This window comes from Amblyomma americanum, chromosome 1 (assembly GCF_052857255.1).
Source record: "Amblyomma americanum isolate KBUSLIRL-KWMA chromosome 1, ASM5285725v1, whole genome shotgun sequence".
NCBI lineage: Eukaryota > Metazoa > Arthropoda > Arachnida > Ixodida > Ixodidae > Amblyomma > Amblyomma americanum.
This window is the reverse complement of record NC_135497.1, coordinates 513,920,718-513,939,943: the sequence shown is the minus strand read 5'-3', so window position 1 is coordinate 513,939,943 and position 19,226 is coordinate 513,920,718. Positions and strand designations below refer to the sequence as shown.

The 19,226-nt window shown below is 46.8% G+C and overlaps 1 protein-coding gene and 1 pseudogene across 4 annotated transcripts in view; both read left to right on the top strand.

Annotated features, from left to right (window-relative positions):
• LOC144116192 (protein zer-1 homolog) overlaps nt 1-19,226 on the top strand; it is a 145,494-nt gene that overhangs the window by 76,932 nt on the left and 49,336 nt on the right. For all 4 annotated transcript variants that reach the window (XM_077650919.1, XM_077650917.1, XM_077650920.1 and 1 more), the window contains 3 exons: nt 9,274-9,435; nt 11,384-11,474; nt 18,164-18,234. In XM_077650919.1, the coding sequence (XP_077507045.1) occupies nt 9,274-9,435; nt 11,384-11,474; nt 18,164-18,234 (324 nt within the window). The remainder of the gene's footprint in view (nt 1-9,273; nt 9,436-11,383; nt 11,475-18,163; nt 18,235-19,226) is intronic.
• LOC144116194 (uncharacterized) lies at nt 12,652-14,708 on the top strand (annotated as a pseudogene).

The following is a 19,226-nucleotide window of genomic DNA, read 5'->3' as shown; positions in this document are numbered from 1 at the left end:
CCAACTAAAAAAAAAGGCGGAATAGCCATAAAGCACGAAACACCTGCATGAACACGCATTCACACACTTGCCTTCACCTACCTCCCCTTCCCAAACCACTCACACACACAACTCTCTGCAGAGTGGAAGCATGCCGAGCATTTTGGAACATCACATTTTTCATAATTACTCTAGATTTGGTGAGAGTTTAGCAATGTTTTCTTTGTGAAGTTAGAATTGATGATGGAGTGTCATTTTATGTTTAATGCCACATTCAGAAGATGGCTTCACCATGTGCCACAGAGTTAGAATCCAACACATGTAGCTCTACAAGCAACTTTACGCCACTATAACATTGCTAAGCTCCTGCACATTTGTGCAAAGTATTCTTGTTAAATCGGGATATTGCGTAAAATGGGTGTTTGGGCTAGATGTTATATGTGAAATGCGAGCTTTATAAAATTGTTATCGTAAGTTCTTAAGGTGACGAAAAGTTAAAATTTATAGTCATAAAGAAGGGCAAAGTAACGTGCGGTACTTTTTTTGGTAACGATAACGCGTTACCTTTTTTTGTAGGTAACGTAGGACGGCAACACATTTCTTTTTTTTTAACGTAACGAGTAACGTATTTAGTTACTTTTTTTCCGTAACGCCTACAACACTGCTCAAAAGATAAACAAGTGGTGATGGAGGCGGGCAGTATCTTGGCGCGCTGCCAAGGTCCGCGCAGCACGCGCTCGCCGCCCCTCGCTTCCCCCACCCCTCCGGCTAGAGCTCTCCTCAAAAGATAACAAGTGGTGATGGTGGCGGCAGGCAGCATCTTGGCGCGCTGCCAAGGTCTGCGCTGCGGACAGCAGCGAAAACTGAGGAACTCGCTAAGCTGGAAAAAAAAATTCTCGCCGACACAAGAGGGGTCCGGGTTCATTATGCAAGTGGGTTCAGTACACGACTAAATACGGTATATAAGGGTGAAATTGCGCGGTTAGTGTAGATTTCTGGAAGGATTACAAGTGTCCTGTTAAGAACATAGGTACTTGGGATTTTGCATGTGCAATTATTCTAGAAGGCACAATGATTGATGCTTTGCCTTAATAGGTGGTACATATCCTGTTGATTTACTTTGCTTAACCAAACGATTGGATGCAGAATGGCCTTTTGAGACTTCATTTTGAGCCAGCATCTGAAGTTTCTAGTGTTGCCTATTCAGTCAAGCCCACTTTTATAATGGCCACAGTTATAACAAATGCTCACTTATTATGAATGAGGGTGATAATACTGTTAAAATATGTATTAGGGAAGGGGCACTGCATTTAAAATAAAATGAAAAATTTTTACGTTTGGTTAGAGCAAAAGGGGAGACACTGTAAACTCCCTTCGGCAGCAGAAAAAGTGATGCTTCCTTCTAGCAGGGAGACCAAAGAGCGTCTCCCAGCTCCTGTGACAGTCTCCGCTACTATTCCCCTGCTAAAAAGACCCTGGGACCCCAAAAAAGCAATAGCAAGGTGGCTGTGAAACTGTAGTTAACCATTGCCCAAGTGGCAACAGGCAACAAGGTCAATCAGTGTGATCGTGTGCACTGGTGGAGGGCGCCGTGTGAGAAGGGGCAAGCTTTGAAGGTGAAACTACAGCACACGGTTGATCAACCAAATGGCATCAATTTGAACAGTTTCAATACCACCAACTTGGTCTGCCTTGCTGGCCTAGCCTAATTGACCCTCCAACACCTGCACTGCTACCACTTGGCCTGCTGCCACGTGTCGTGCGTGATGTGCTCTACGTTAGCTTCATTGTTGCATCCTTTCAACTTTATCCAGGATTGAAGACAAGGACACCGACCTACCATTAATTTCTGTCATTAATCATTCTACCATTAATTTCGGTGGTCAGGCATGGAATGCGGCAGCTGTGCGAGAGCCACTGTATGGCTACTTGTTCCGTCGAAGCTACCAGAACCTAGGCCGCCGCGGTGACTGAGTGGTTATGGCGCTCGGCTGCTGGCCCGAAAGACGCGGGTTCGATGCCGGCCACGGCGGTTGAATTTCGATGGAGGCGAAATTCTAGAGGCCCGTGTACTGTGCGATGTCAGTGCACGTTAAAGAACCCCAGGTGGTTGAAATTTCCGAAGCCCTCCACTACGGCGTCTCTCATAGCCTGAGTCGCTTTGGGACGTTAAACCCTCATAAACCATAAACCAACCATAATTAGCAGCTTGTCGGTCACAATGGCCTCAGCATGGATTGCATGACCATGCTAAGGAGCTGGGAAAGTGCCGTGATAGGGCCTGCTCTGTCTGTTTATAGCGGACTTTTTAAAGTATAAAGGATCACTTTTCATGTGACTATATTTTTGACTGTGATATGGGAGTCCACTTTCTACACACTTCCGTGCCTACCGTCAGGCTCTTTATAAGTGGGCATGACTATCTACAGGGAGCACCACAGTTGGGACAAGGAATCTTATGTGCCCTGCCAGGAATGTTGAGCATTCCAGAGGGCCTCTCATTTGGAGCAGCTGTTGTCTTCTCACTTTCTGGCAGGCACATGGGCAATCTGTACGTCATAATCTTTGAAAATTTGTGCAGGTGTCTTGCTCACCCTTAAAGCATACAGTATACATGTTCTGTTGTTATTCCTGTTTTGACTTTCATGGGCAGGCCTTGAAGCATTAGTGTAGCACACCTGGCTTTTCAGTAACTGCCCAGGGCACCCATTTTTTTTTTAGGTCTTGCTTTTGTAGTGGCACTTTTGAGGCTCGAGCACGAGGTGAAGGCACGAGTAGAGTGACTTGGCAACCGAACGCTTGTGTCCAACAGGATGCGCCAACTAAAAGTCGAAGTACTTTCCAGTGTACGTCGGTTTCCGGTACTGTGAGGGTGCAGTGTTTTTTTTTTTTTCTGGACGACATTTTAGAAATGGGATTTTTCCATCAATTTCATCCATGTGATATGCACTGTAGGTTGAATGAAATTCAGGTGTTGAAGGAAAGGCTCACGTCACGGTGATGTATAGTTCTTGAATAGGTAATAGCAAAGGTTAGCACAGACCACAGAAATGGATGCTTCCACTTCGAATGGCATCCTTGAAGGCAGTACCATGCCTGCACTAAGAACTTTGCTACACTGAGCAACAGAATCGATTTGGGTGCACATCAACATTCATTTCATGTCAGATGAAACCATGATGTGTCGTCACAATGGACACATCCTTCTGATTTTCTACAAAGTGCCGAGCGTCCTTAATATAGCTCACTTTTTGTCCAACAAGGGGGTGAATGGCTTGATCGAGAGGGCTGGATAGCCACTATATTGATGGGCACCTGCAGTCTCTTGGAAATCTGTAAATCGCGTTAGCACGTCAACAAAAAAGGAATTTGCGCAAGTGCATGTTTTCAGGTAGTAAAAACTTTTATTATTTCCGCAATGTTCACCCCTCGCCAGGCAGTATTCTGTTGAACCCTAGCTTGAACATATCCAAATGGTGCTCACTACTTGCAGCACCTCGCTCTTGCCACATCAGTTAACTTCTTTTTTTTTTTGTAGAATCGCCTGTCAGCTTATGTCAGAAGCGCACATAATGCTATGCGTTGCAGATTAGCCGTCGTGTTGCACTTGCGGCGCACTTGTGCATCACAAAATGACATGCAGTAGTGCAGCATGTCAGTGTACCGTGGCACCATGGGATATGAACTTGCCAGCAAAGAATGGGATGCCTGGTGCCAGTGCTGATATTGGTTTTGATCACTGCGATAAAAGACAGGGCACATACAAAGATAAGGCTTGGCGAGTATAGCTGAACGGGTGAAGCTGCGGCAGTTGGGTATTGCTTCGTGGTGACTGCTTTAATACGTCAGTTTTTGTCCATTAAAACCTAGAAACAGCTTATTTTAAGCCGGAGGGGACAATAATGATGTGGAAGACTGGAACAAAAGCCTTGGCGGCTTTTCTCTCGCAACTGCATCTTAGACACATGCACACACATGCTGCCTCTGTGTAGTTTTTTTCACTCTTTCGGTTTACAACAATACTTGAGCATATCATGGGGTTTGCTGTGCGGCAAAACCAATGCATGTGTGCTAAGCGAGCTAAGTTTTATAGAGAAACCTGCACTTTATGTGGCATTCCATTTGACTTCACACATCACAAGAAAGTAATGCTCCCACCCGCGTTATAGCCCCAGCTATCGCTCTTTGTCCGTTTCATGAGCTGTCTTGTTGTATTTTGCCACCAAATCGCTGTGCTGGCAGAATGCAACGATACAAACTGATACCAACCTGTGATGTCACTCCACCGGTAAGGAGGTATCTGGCTACCTTCCAGTGATTCCTGACAGCATTCAATGAATTCCTTTCTTATGTACACATTAAGTCAAACTGTCATATTAGACTTCTTTATGCTGATCACAATTACGTTATTCAAGGAAGTTGTACTGAAGTTCTTATTTTGCAGAATAAAACAGGGGTGTGTCAATATCATATTTTTGGTTGCAAAGCTAATACGAATAATAAAAGTTAGTTACATATCAGATTGAATAAATTGAATAGTTCTCAATATCAGTGCATGTAATATTAATTAAAGACACTCCCTTTTGTAAAAAAACAGTGATAAAAGGAGGCGGGCTTATTGCACATAAATTTTTATGGTTTTATGGGGGTTTAGCGTCTCAAAGCGCCTCAGGCTATGGGGGACGCCATAGTGAAGGGCTTCAGAAATTTCGACCTCATGGGCTTCTTTAACCTGCACTGAAATTGCACAGTACACAAGCCTGTAAAAATTCGCCTCCATCGAAATTTGACTGCTGCGGCTGGGATCAAATCCGCGTCTTTCGGGTCAGTAGCCGAGCGCCATAACCCCTGAGCCACCGCAGCGGACACAAATTTTATTTTACTCATTGTTAGAATCATTAAAATTTAGGTGAAGTTATTTGAATAACAAATTGAGTGCAGTGAGAAAAGTCTTATATGATGGTGTGACTTAATGCTTACATCAGAAAGAAGGTGGCTGTCATGAAGCATTCAAGGCTGCTGTTGTCATGTGCTGAATGCTGCATGAAGCATTGTAAAGTGGCAGTTTTTTGCTGCTGGAGAAAAGGGCGAGGTTGCTACAGGAGGGGCACTCTGCTGGCAGGACGTGACAAGGTGGCTCGCAAAATGGTCACAGGAATGGCAGCTTTGCCCACAACACGAGCGGGATCAACCCTTCCACGCTCTCTCATGACTTCTGAAGACAAAGCGCCAGCTGTGGATTGCCACCCAAAACACGGCGTTCTTGATGAGGCCTAGTCCTCGCATGTCTGTGTGTTGGCTGCATTGCAGCCCCATGGTGAATCCAAACGGCATTTAAAACTGAAGGTCCCAAAACGAAACTATGCCATGAGGTGGTGGTGGTTACAAATGTATTGCCACAAAAAGGAAGGGATTAGCTGGGGCTTGGGTGAGTCCAGGGTGGCCTCCAGTCGGGGGCAACCTCTTGAGCTCGCGTGATAAGGGCCAGCTGCGTTGTTTTTCTTGAACTGACCAAGAGCTTGTCACATTCCTCCGCCAACTATGCCATGAGACACATGGCATGACCCGCGCTCTGTGAAGTTAGTTGCAGGGGCTCGCTCAGCAGCTTTTTAACGCAATAGTGTTAAGGCTTCCGTGCTGCAGAAAATCCGGTGTTGGCATTATCGGTGTTGTGAGCGAAAAAGCATGTGGCCCACCTGCCACCTGTGTCATGTGACCTTGTGACGTCATCATAACCTGCCCACTGTGGCAAGTGGCAACCTGCTCACTGGATTGTGGGCAAACTGCCTACCATGGCAGGTGGCAGTTAAATTAATGATTGGTCCTGAGATGTTGCTCTGGGAGAGCAACCTGGGTCTCACATGCCCCACCGGTGGCTGTTTTTGAAACAGCCACCTGCTGGGGTAGTGGCGCATTGCCTAACCGCTGCACTACTGTGCCAGGAGTGGTATGAGGACTTCCTGCATTCTATGAATGTTAAGTAGAGAATGACCATGCATGCAAAGTGATACGCAAAGAGGACCCCAGGCCGCTGCAGGGACCCATTAATGCTATCGCGTCATATTCTTAAGGTGGAGTTTAAGTGTCCCCTCAAATTTTTTTTTTCTGTTGACCCCTGTGGCTGAAAATAGGCAATGGTTACTGCAGTTGTAGTTTGCTGTGACGTATGTTGGCCCCCATTTCTGTGCACGCCGTGCATATTTTATTGACAGGAGCACTGGCACCCGTTCACTTACTTCGCTGAAGTGCTCATAGCCAGTCGCCAAGCTCATCGTGGTATGATGCAGTGACATGGTGCTGCATCCTGTTTCTCGAGTGTATAGTGCCTGCACCGCAGTGGCTCTCGGTGGTCGTTGGTGCATCGGTTTTATCCCCTTCAGGCGCTTTGTCCACATACGTGGATGCGACGTAGGCGTGCTCGTATTTTCGTATACAAGGCAAATTTGCACCTTTGAATTCCATGTCCTTAGCTTTTTGACTCTCTGTGTCAAGTTTGTGGTGTGATCTCTAGCAGCTACAGTGAAATGTGCTTGTGAAAAAAAACAAGTAAAGATGGATATCGCGACATTTTTGTGTGGGACGAGTAAATAGCTTTCATTTTTGCTTGCTCTCTTTTCAAATGATCGTCAGTGATTAAATTTACCTTTCGGAATGTGTGAAAAGGTTAATGTAGAAACAGCACACCAATTTTCATTGTCATAGACGAAGAAAAAGTGCTGCGGACATGATGCCTTAACACCGAAAATATCAAAATGGCATTTTCTGGCCTCTATTCATAATTTTTTAGGGCAAGTCTGGCACAAAGTGGGCTTATTACTTACAGGTGTTAAAAACCATGCTTCTACAAAGAGAACGTCAGTCGATTCCAGCACTGAAGCGTTCATAAAAATAGGCGATGGAGAAGCACCTCCAAAGATGCGCGGCCAACCAAGCAATGAAGGCCCTTAGATGGTCGCAAGGGACTCTCACAGCACTGAGCCGCTGCTTACAAACACAGCACGCTATGATCAGTGCGTAAAGACGGGGGGTCTCAGAGGGTCTTAGGCCTCCCACCAATATTGAAAACTGATCTAGATCTCCCGCGTACTAGAATGTAGACTGCATGAACCTGAAGCAAAAAACCATTTTTTATGGTTCTTCTCTATGGTGGTTGGAGCATTTCTTCTCTATCATTTTGAAAATTCCGCTGTGGTTTTTAAAAAAGCAAAAACCATTAACATGTTTTATAAAACCCAAGACGGAGAAACATTAAAAGTGGGGAGCACTACACAAGGGGCGGATGAAAAAGGGAAACCTGTACCCTGACACCACAAGTCCAGAGCTGTGCGCTCAGCTTTAAGGCTGCACAACAACAATAAGTGCAATGATAGAGCATGGTGATTGTTTGTTCAAGATCTCTGACATAAATTCAGCAAACAACTACCTTTAAAAATGATTTTTCCTCTTTCTAAAACCATGTGTAAAAAAGGCCGCCAGCCACTTTCTCTCTCTACCTCTCCACTGGTGCTCAAATCGCTAGAGACCCCATGGATGGAGCCAGACTTTAAGCACTGGCTATGATGGAAGCAACCATTGGCCCTAACTTCTGAACACGTTAAATGCACTGCAGTGCAAACATTAAGGCTGCACATGCAAATGCCGCGTTCGGTTCCGTTTGCACGTGCTTGTGCCATGGTACGACTATGTCCTCCCAAAAGCGACAGGGAGCTCCCGAAGAGCCTTAGGCCTGCTTGCTCTGACACTTGCCGGTGCCAACAAAGGGCCAAGGACAATAGCTAGAACACACCCCCATGAGGAGATAGGTTTCTTCCAAGGTGACCTTACACGCTCGCTCCCATACCAGCAACTTCAGAGCAAAACGACGCCCACCGCTTCCTGCAGTGTCAGAGCGCCCCGGTGCTTTTCCTGCAATCACGGCTGCAATGCAAATCAGCTGATTATGGCACCCGGCTCCCAGAGCCAAAGAGACAGAACAGAGAATACAAGAAAAATCGGGCCACCCTTCAGTCTTCCACATTCACTCTCTTCTGGCTAGCTGTTCTCCGTGGACAGCTCGGTCTCGCTCTCCATGTGCGGACCTCGTACGTTCAAAGAGGTGTAACCAATGAAATGCTCATCAAAAGCGTAGCATGCACGGCAATTCTCTCATGCTGCTATTCTGCTCATCTCGCTGTCAAGAAAGCATCTTAGCCTTGCTAGCAACACCGAATTCGGGTCAGGCCTAACGCTGTTCCAAATCCGGGCGGGAATTCCACGAACCAAACTGACTGTCGTCCTTCATCCCAAGAGCTTGCCATTGAGGAAATATGGGGGGACAAGCGGACGACGGATCTCCGTACGCCTGCCGCAGAAGGTGACGAGAGCGTGCGGCTGCAACCACATACAATGCGGGCCGAATCCCGAAGAGACCCTCTCTGGTTCCGCAGAATTCCGCGTAACCTACGAGGTGGCGCTCCCGTCGCTGTTTCCGCTTCTCTCTTGAAGGAGACTTCCCTCCTCGCCCAGCCGGTGCTGTCCTGACGCACGATGGTGAAGATGGGCCGTGTCGAAATGAAGGGGGAAACTGGCTCTCCACAACTAAAAAATTAATATTGCTGTTACTTATATTGCTGTTAGTTTGTTACTTGCTGGTACTAAGTACTAATTGTAATGAGGCCCTAACCTTTACGTTTCGCCAAGATGGGTCATAAATGGCACCTGTGCACATAGGGCTACATTACCGTCAGCCCCTGTGCACTGCACTGGTTTTAGAGCAACTCTGGCGCAACTTTATCGAAGATGCCAAAAGGCATTCTGCTGCTGAGCATAGGGTCACAGGATCAAATCTCAGCTGCAGTGGTTGCATTTCAGTGGGGACAAACTGCTGGCAACACCCATGTACTGTGGAGTGTCGGTGCATGTCAAAAACCATAGCAGTTGAAATTAATTTGGAGCTCTTCACAATGGATTCTCATAGCCCACATGCAGCTTTGAATGACTTGCCCCAAATACTATACCTTAGCATAGCAGACTTGTGGCATTATGAGAAGTATGGCATCTATTTGAGCAGACACAATTTGGCAGGAAATCTTTGCCGGCTGAGTTAACTGGCAGAGCCACAGGTCAGCCTCTGTGCTGTGAGCAGAAAGAGCATGGAAGCAAAACATCATGCCAGGAGAACACATAGAGCAGAGTGAAGATGCCACAGGACAAGGTGCACACACACACAGAGCATTATGTGCTCTGCTTGTGCTACTTCCTCTGTGGTGTGGAGTTGAGAGGCCCATCCTGATCCATGGTGTGTGTCTTGTGCAGCTCTTCGACTACGAGCGGCTGGTGGACATGCTGCTGTACATTGTGTCCCAGGACGAGCAGGACGAGTTTGTGCAGCGCATCGGCATCTACCTGCTCAACTCGCTGGCGTGCCAGGTGGATGGGTGCCAGAAACGCCTTGTTGGCGACAAGGGAGCCATCACGGTACTCCTTCACTCAGATGGTGCTCTGTAAAGGGGGCTTGAAATGCTGTCAAGGATAGTGCAGTGGACTGTCAGCCATTTTGTTTGTCAGAACCAGCATGGGCTAATGTTATTGAGGCAACTAACTGGCGGTAGTTTGGGCAGCATGTTAATGGGAGGCAAGCTGAAGCACCCAACACCGTGGCATGTTGGCAAACTATAGCCAATGATGAACTTGGGCTCGAATTTCCTACTTGGTTTTCCCTAATTGCTCTAGCAACAGCCTTTTGTGCTTAAGATTTGTAATGTGTCTTTTTCTGCAGATGGTGCATTATTGCTGACTTTAAATCCCAAGGTGTCTAAAACAGGAAAACAATGGACGTATTTATGGGAGGTATATATCAGCCTCCTTGCAAGGAAGCTAGCTGTGGTACTATCAGAGTACTGGCTTGTTTGTCTTTCCCAAAGAATCTGCTTGCACAGTTGCATGTGCATGTTGTGACAGCAGGCTCCAAACAAAGTGCTAACACTTAAAGCACGACACTGATGACGAACTTGGGTCCTCATGCTAGTGAATTTCTCTTCACTGTAGGTGCACGTTTTCTTCACAGAATTGTAATTCGTTTTTTTTTCTTGTTTGTGGCTTTGCGTATAGCTTTTTCTTTTGCCTTGAACTTACTTGAGGGCAAGCTAGCATGGTTACAGAGTGCATGCAGTCCACCGGAACCACTTGAGCTGCGAATATAATTGATGGAGCAAGACATTTGACAACCTTTTGCGGTGAGAGCCATGCCCACCTTGAGTCATCGTTGCACTGAAGCTTGTTGTAGTTGTTCTTTCTTGGCTTGGGTTGCCTTGGCTTGGTGCCCAAGCAGATCAGCACCAAGCCAAAGCAAGCCAAACCAAAAGCTAAACCAAGAGAGAGAGAGGACAGAAAAGAAACCAGAAAAGAAAGGGGAAAATGGAGGAGACTCTTGTGGAGAGAGAAGTGGAAAGGAGAGAAAAAAATTACTGGCTAAACAAGGCCACGGCTTAGTTACAACATGACAGGTCTCACGAAACATTTCAACTAAGCTGTAGCAGAGGCTGTTGCCTAGTTTAGGTAATTATTGGGTGCTGCTATTACCATCACGACTGCATAAATTGCTGTTAAAAATTGGGTGCTGCTTGATGGGAATTTGATAAGCTGTTTATATTGTGCAAGGAATAAATGTGGCAAAACATGACGAGGCAGCGAGCAAAATGTTTACCGCTATTCAGTACCTTTGTGGCTTTGACGTTGCACAAGCGAGTGTAGCAAATTTCTGTGGCATCAACACTGTTGCCAAGCATGCTGGAGCTACAAATCGCCACAAGAAATCTGAGGATGCCGTAGTGCACATATCCACACTTACCCCGTGTACAGTTTATCTGGCTTAATGTCTCCTGTCGCACCACCACCAGAACAGTCAGAATCACCTCCTAGAGGCACAAGCGAATCTAGACTTTGCATTGGTTTCAGTGTGGGACAGTTGGAAAGGAGGAGGTGAAAAAAAACTTTGTTCAAGAGCATCCATGAAAAAGAGAACTTGCTCCACAGTGGCCCACTCCCGCTAAGGCCCGCTGGTCATGCGCTGAGTCTGCAGTTGTAGAGCCAAGCTTTATGTTCTGACGTTCTGCCGGTACAGATAAAGAGCCACTTTTCTCTCTCGGCTTACCTCAAAGACCTCTTATTAAATTTCAGGGTAGGTTGGCTCTCTCAGTAGCGAAATATTGGAGTGTCATGAGGTGTAGCAGCACCAGTCTGCCATTGACAGGATTTCACTGGAGACTTCAGCTCAAGTGAGGGCACTCGCAAATGTGCACTCTTGTCCTGGCTTCTGTGCGATGGTGCCCTAATGAGAATGAAATTGGTGCTGTCTCATGTCGCAGTAAACACAATCCCTGAGTGATGTGATAAGAAAAATGTTTGGTCTGATTGTTGCTTGCAGATAATGCTTCAGCTGATTGATGGCCGGCTGAGAACTCTCACGTCGGACGAGGTCATGGAGACTGCATGGAGCACCATGTGGAATGTCACTGGTAGACTTTTCTTGTTCTTGGAACGGCTGTTTTCTTCATAGCAGATAGCAGGCACTATTGCTTGCTAAGAGGTTAATAAGTAGGTTCCCTTTAAGCCAAACTTGAAGGAACCATGAAAGTTTGAATGTATTTTTTCAGATAAAAATTAGGCAGACATTAGGTCCTGTCTAATGTTACGCTGAAAAAATGCATTTGAATTACCAAGACCAATTAGCCTGTCTTTCTACTCTAATATGAAAATTTGTTCATCTTATCAGAAATTCATGTTTGCACTTTGCCCCCCAAAAAGATAAGTGAGCATGCTAAGTATGTCCAAACGTATGTTACATGGAAAGAATCAGTAAAGTGGCTTTTCAAGAGAGGATAATTTTAAATAGAACTTTTATTGCACTGTGGAGGAAGTGAGCTGAAGAGTGATAGCACGAAACAAGCTCACATTATTCTCCTTAAGGGGGGACGCGGCCCTTGAAAACCGAAAAATCACGAAAAAGTCGATTTTTGGAAAAGTGAATATTCTGACAGTTTGTGTCATAAAATACCTGTTCTGCAAATATCAATGCCTAATTCATCGTGAAAGTACTTCAAATTAAATATCGAACAAGCCGCGGCAGCCGCTGAGCTGCGAGAAAGCGCCGAAAATACCCCAACTTCGAGCGCATGCCGTTTCTCAGCCAGCGAACCGAGCGCCGCCATCTTGGTCTTGTTTTGTTCGTGAATTCTTGCTCTTTTTTTTGCCTCCGACGACGACCGCGGCGGCAGCATGGTGGAAGCGTGGCTCGCTTGTGATTGGGGCCCTCAAAGCGCCTTTCGAGCTTCCCGCGTTTGAAATGCGAGGTTGCGATTGGGCGAAGGGCGCGCTCCTCAAGAACACGGGGGATCACGCGGCCGCTATTGGCTGCTGCACGCGCTGACGAGGCGGTCCCCTTTCGGTGGCGGCCGGCGCATCGTCTGCACTGGCCGCCATGGCTCTTTCCTTTTCTCGTTGTTGGCGGTCTTTGTGGTTTGTGTGCTCTCTTCATGTTTTGCAGGTTTGTGTTCGCTGTTGTCACCGTCTTTACGATATCTCGCCGTGCCGTCCGAACAATTTCCTGCAGACTGTTGCGCGGTCAGTCACGATGCGTCCAACAAAGCGAAAGACGCTACACGCGTTCGGTGCGCGGAAGCGTGCTATGAAGTTGGTTCGTGCGGCGAAGCGTGCCACCAACAGCCACTGTGTCGATGCTTCCAGCCAGCTTCTGCTACATCGCTACCAGACAGTGATTGCGTCGCCGCTTTCAGCGACGTACCAGCAGCTTCGGTGCAAGAAAGCGTTGCTTCGGGCATGCCTTGTGTACCGAACTCTTCAACCTCGGCGATTGCGGCCTCCAGCTCCGGTCTGGAATCTACCCCGAAGCGTGACAACGCGTCGCGCGCCATTCACTTGGAAACGCATTTCCTGACGCGCGAGGAGTTCGAGGCGGCGGATGCACAACATGCTGTTGTTCAAGAAAGACTTGACGCCATGCCAGCGACACAACGGAAGTTTGAAGCGATGACGCCCGATCCCAGATCTGCCCCCGCTACAAGTGAAGGTGCAAAATTTTGCCTTGTGCAAATGGATACCCTATGCGACCTGCTCTCTAGCACCTTGTGCAAGCATTGCCTTGCGTCCGGGTTGACCGTTCAAGAAGGCACCCAGCTTGGACTGGCAACAAAGCTTGAACTGATGTGCCCACATTGTGGGATGGTTGCAAGCTCGTGGAACTCCCAACGCCAGAATGAAGCAATGGCCTTTGAAGTGAACATACGAGCCGTTATGACAATGAAGCAGATTGGCAAGGGCCAGACAGCTCTCAACGACTTCTGGGCAACGATCAATGTATCTCACAGAGGGCTTCATCATAGCACATTCCAGAAGCACCTGAAGAAGACATTCAGGGACAGAGAGATCCAGTGCATGGACAAGTTCTATGCCGAATCAGCTGCTGCAGTGAAGGAGGTCTACAAGGAGATGGACCCAAGCTTTTGCAGAGACATCACTGTAGCATATGATGGAACTTGGCATAAGCGTGGCCACACATCCCACATTGGAGTTGGGGCGGTGATTGAGTACCATACAGGCCTCATCATGGATGCTGTGGTTCTGTCTAACCAGTGCCTTGGTTGTCAAGTAGGACCACAACCTGGAGATGCAGATTACTCAAGCTGGCATGAGCATCATGTTTTCCAGAAAAACACTGATGCTAAATCCGGGAGGGTGGAAGTAGAAGCAGCTTTGATTCTTTTCAACCGTTCAGTCTCAAAGCACAACCTGCGTTACACAACGCTTGTTTCTGATGGAGACAGCGCCACCTTCTCAGCCCTTGTGGAAGAGAACGTCTACGGACTAGTCCCCATTGTTAAAGAAGAGTGCCTCAACCATGTCCAAAAGAGGATGGGCACGGCACTGCGGAACCTTGTGCAAAAAAGTGAAAAGTCACTGGGAGGGAAGGGCAGGCTGACAAAGGCTCTCATTGATAAACTGACATACTATTATGGCTGGGCCCTGAGAAACAACTCCAACGATGTGGCTGCAATGCAGCGTGCAGTGATGGCATCGTACTACCATGTCACATCAACTGAAGAGGAGCCTCGCCATGACTTCTGCCCAGAGGGTGCCAACTCGTTGTGCCGTCATAAGGTTGCCGAGGCAAGTGATTCACCACAGCCAAAGCACAAGTACAGCCTTCCAGGCTACGTCGCTGAGGCTATGCTGCCTGTTTACCAGCGCCTCTCGCAGGCTTCTCTTCTGCAACGCTGCCTGGGTGCAAAGACGCAAAATGCGTCCCGAGTCTTTCCACTCTGTCCTATGGTCCCTGATGCCAAAGGAGCAGCACGCGTCTTTGATTGCTGTGCAGACAGCACTGCATGAAGCAGTGCTGAGATATAATGCTGGTTGTCAAAGGGCCACCAAAAAAATCTGTGTCAGTGGGGCTCACACCTGGCCACCTAGCCATCCAGCGAGCTGCAGAAAAATATGCCCTACGCATGGACAAGGCCGAGAAAAGGAATCGGGTGAAGAATGAGAAGCGGCAAAGGAAAAAAGTGCCCAAGGACACTACCAGCTATTCTGCAGGGTCATTTTAGACCTAGGAATAGGTTTGGAACTTTCTCGAGGGCCATGTTTAGAAATGACTTTTTTCCTGGTGTGGCTGCTCATTCTGACTGCATTTCGGGAACCACTTATCGAATTTCCATGTTTTTTTTTTATTTCGTACCTGAATAAATTTCTGAGGGCAAGACAAGCCTACTTTTTCAAGTTATTGTATCTGAAATTTGTCATAAGCAATTAAAATTTACCTAATGAAGGTCTAATTAGTGACACTAAATTCAGTGCTGTGCTAAAATTTTTCAGCAAGGAATTTCACCAAAAGGGCCTTGTCTTGCCCTGCAGTACCTATCTAGCAATAACCATAATGAATTTCACAGTGACAGCGCTGTTTTCAAATTCTCCAGGCCTGGAATAAGGGACCTATGTGAACCATTTTGATATACTCCCGTAACTTTAGAACCAGTGTGCACAGCTTCATGAAACTTGGTATTTCTTCAAATGTTTGTGTTCTGAGCCTACTCTAAATATTTCATTCAGATATCTCAAGAAACAAGAAAGCTGGTGTTCTCGCAACCTTTGAGGGCTGTTTTCTCAGAATGTATTTTTTCCCTGGCGTGGCTGCTCATTCTGGCTGCTGCTCGGGAACTGCTTATCGGATTTCCATGGGTTTTTTTTTTATTCCGTACCTGAATAAATTTCTGAGGGCAAGACAAGCCCGCTTTTTCAAGTTATTGTGTCTGAAATTTGTCATAAGCAATTAAAATTTGCCTAATGGTCTAATTGGCAACACTAAATTCAGTGCTGTGCTAAACTTTTCCAGCAAGGAAATTTAGAAAAAGGGCTCTGTCTTGCTCTGGGGCACCTATCCAGGAATGACCACAATGAATTTCACAGTGCCAACACTATTTTCAAATTCTCCAGGCCTGGAATAAGCGACCTATGTGAACCACATTGATATACTCCTGTAACTTGAGAACCATGAAACTTGGTAGTTCTTCAAATGGTTATGCTGTGAGCCTACCCTAAAAATTTCATTCAGATATATCAGGAAACAAAAAAGTTGGTGTTCAAGGGTAGCCTCCCCACTTAAAAACGGTACTGGTTCAGTTTTCTTGTTTCACCATCTCGTTTTGTTTCAGTTTTCTACAACAACCACTATCTGTGTTCTTTTTCTGGTTTTTGCTTTCCTGCCAGCTCTGGGCACTCCGAAGGTGCTTAGCTGGGTATCCACGCTTTTCTCTCGTCTCACTCCTTCTGCAGTGTGGCTGTTAATAACTCTGCGAGCATGTTCCGTGCCTTTGTGTTCGCCACAGGCAATGTGCAGACGGTGCCCGTATCTGGCCATCTCTGCAGCACTATAATACGTGTTGCGACGCTGCGTTGGTTGAAAATTCGGCTCCCGACTGTTTAACCTGCAAGTCGGTGGTGGGGCGCACTCTGTATCAATGTACTTTTTAGTTTGCCAGAGGCAACGTGCGTCATGTGAGGCGCATGCAATGCCAAGGTCTGTCATGTCAGATTGCTGAGCTGTGTGTAGGCAAGTGCAAAGGGTTTTTCGCACTGGCAAAAAAGCTTCCGCAAGAATGCGCACCCCTGCAATGCAGCTTTCCCACACTTTAGTACTAAGATGCATGGAAGATACCTTGTGGAGGTGTGCTTTCTAATGGGGAAGCATTTCATTATTTCACAGTGACAGCTGTTAAGCATCCGTTCCTTGGTTTTTGCATAGTAGTAGGGTGTCGTCTGTTGTTGGCGCAACCGGTGGGTGCTTTGCCACGTGAACCACCCTGAAGGTGGTTACCGTGCAAGCAGGAAGATATCACATAAGCGGAGAAATGCGTAACCGGAGGATGGTTACTCTGGAAGGAGGGTACAGCGAGAGCGTAAGGAGGTGCGACTGGACGGCAGTTGCCACGGAAACCACCGAGAGGGTAGTCACCCAGAAAGGACGCGGATAGTTACCATGGAAGGAGGCTTTATGGCGAGAGTGTAGGAAGGTGTAACCAGAGGATGGTTACAATGGTAACTGTCTGGAAAGTGGTTACCATGGAAAGAGGAGATCACGAGAGCGTGAGCAGGCGCAAAGGGTAGTTCCCTAGAAGGAGGACGGTTGCTGTGGAAGGAGGGTATGGGGAGAGGAGGTTATGGCGAGAGTAGGAAGGCGTACCATGGTAATCATCTTTAACGTGGTTACCATGAAAGGTGGAGGAAGGGCACGGCAAGAGCAGAGGAATGTATGTAACACTGTCCATCTGTGACAGCTGCTGTGAAATGCATCTCTTGAGGAGAGGATCATTGGTGCCGCTGCGCTTCTAGAGTATCGGGCTGGAGAGCAGACCTAGACAAAAAAACTACTATGTATGGAAAACTAAAAAGAGCACCCTGGTACTGTACAGATATGAGATCACTCATATTTTTTACCATAACATAAACATATCGTAAAGCATAAGCACCTTAACAGCTATCCCTGAGTCTCAAGGTAACCAGTGGTAACCATACTGTCAATTTCTTTTTCTTCATGAGTACTGGTTCTTGGCTGCCGCGAAAGTTCAGTCTTGGACACTCAAAACAGTTCGTCTTAAGGGGTTATTTAAAAAATTGAATCCTATGGGGAACAAACCAAAGGTTCTCACATTGTTCATCTTAGCTGAGAATTTGTCCTAACCGAGTTCGTCTGAACGGGGGTCTACTGTAAAGAACTGTCTTTGAGATGCCTTAGCTGTGTGGTTAAGCGACAAATTCTAGGTCAGTGAAGTCAAGGGGGAGGCTGGAATGTACCATGAAGGGTCAGAGACCACATTAAAAAGCCAGCCTTTGGGGCCACTGCTTCCAGAAGCACATGCTATTTGTCATGCTCACTGATAGCCTTCTCACCTTTTCATCTGACTGATAAGTTTGTTTTCTTTTGGTTAGATTAGGTTGAAGGCTGTTAATAAGTTTACAGGCACTTACCCTAATGGTACGATGACTGATCAACAATAGCCGGTTTGTCAGCTGGCACTTCTCTGGCATGCACTTCTTCGAGATATCATTGCGTAGCGCAGTTGCATGCAGCATCTCAAGCAAGTTCCTCTTTTGTTCCACCGACTGCATGTTTGTGGGTTCTGGCCTCCTACATACGTGCAGTGTACCAAGCATGCCGCTTTCTAGGCTGCACGTATGGCTTTACTGCATTGCATTCTAACGTGTGGGAAGAAAAGCCAGGAGCTTCATTTTATCACCTGCAGCTCCTATATCATAATTTTATTTAGTCGTTTGACTTTTGACTGATCCCTGGTAGGATAGTTGCTTTTCAAAATGTGTAACACACTATTCTGCAAAGGAATGCAATATTGGAGCTAGATGACTGTGCTGGGCTTTATCCCCTTTTGGGAGTCTCAGTTGGTGGACAGGTAGTGCGGTGGACAGTGTTGGAAATCCAGGTGGAAATGAGCCAGTGGGAGGGAGCAGGGGGAGGCGCTTGAGTGGCTGTCTCCCAGGGCTTGTTTTGCAGCCTGCTGTTGACATCCCACCTGTCTTGTGCGTGCCTCATTGGCATTGGGGGAGGAAATTGGATGGGCATGCTTTAGGCCATTCTGTGCCTTATGACCCAGTCATGACAGTGCCACTCTGCTTGCAGATGAGACGCCAGTCAACTGTGAAAGGTTCCTGGATGGTGGAGGAATGACACTCTTTCTGGAGTGTCTGCGGGTAAGCTTTCACTGTTAGCGTGCGTGCAGCAGCCAGTGTTTGTCCTTATTTCAAACCTAAGTGATCTGCCTCCACACTGTCAGCTTAGTGTGTCCGAGGATCTGAAATTTATGTGCACAGTATGCCAATTCTGTTTAGAGATTGTAATCAGTGCAGGCAGGACTACCTTCGGTGCTGTGCAACAAATGTTGACCATTTTATGCGTCATTGGAGAGGCGCACACAGAGACTCTCTCACCATTACCAGAGTCTCTCTTTGGTGTATGTGCCATGTGCCCACCCGTGTTGCAGTGCCTGCCACTGCTTGCTGCTCCAGCCCAGGCATGACAGAGGTCACGTGACGTGTACTGGCGGCTTTTGCTGTGCGCACTCCACAGCTGTGTGGTTTTCCAATTGCCCGCAGGTGGCCAAAATTTGTTGAGCTACAGCTTCGAGGGTAATCACATTGTCAGAATTCTAAGAACTGAAATTCTAAGAAAAAATATTCAAATTATACGAAAGTTCTGATTATTGAATGACCCCGAAAAAAGTGTCAAGAACTGTTTGCATTATGGTAAATATGTTTGGTGAAAGACTGGGCAATGGTTGCCTGATTTTAAAATGAGAACTGTGCAGCAATGGACTGTTTTTCACATTTCCATTAATGCTTTATTACGTGCACACTGTCAGGAGCATTGAAGCAAAACTGCTACATAATCGTAAGGGCCTCCCACATCCTTCTCTAGGCAGTGTGCTGGAGCTCCACCACTACCGTGTCACATAGGGTTTCTTAATATTACTTAAAAACTCTTATTACCGTGTCACACCTATTAAAAGCGACACCGTCACGTGTCAGGAGACTTCACTGCACGGAAAGTGAATGGCACGTGATGAGTGCACAGTGTCAGCGCACTAGAAGAATGGAACCACGCATATGCAAGTGAAGGAAATGACGACAAAGTGGCGCGAGAAAAAAAAATGGCAAAGAAAACACTAGCTCAGCTTGGTTAGGTT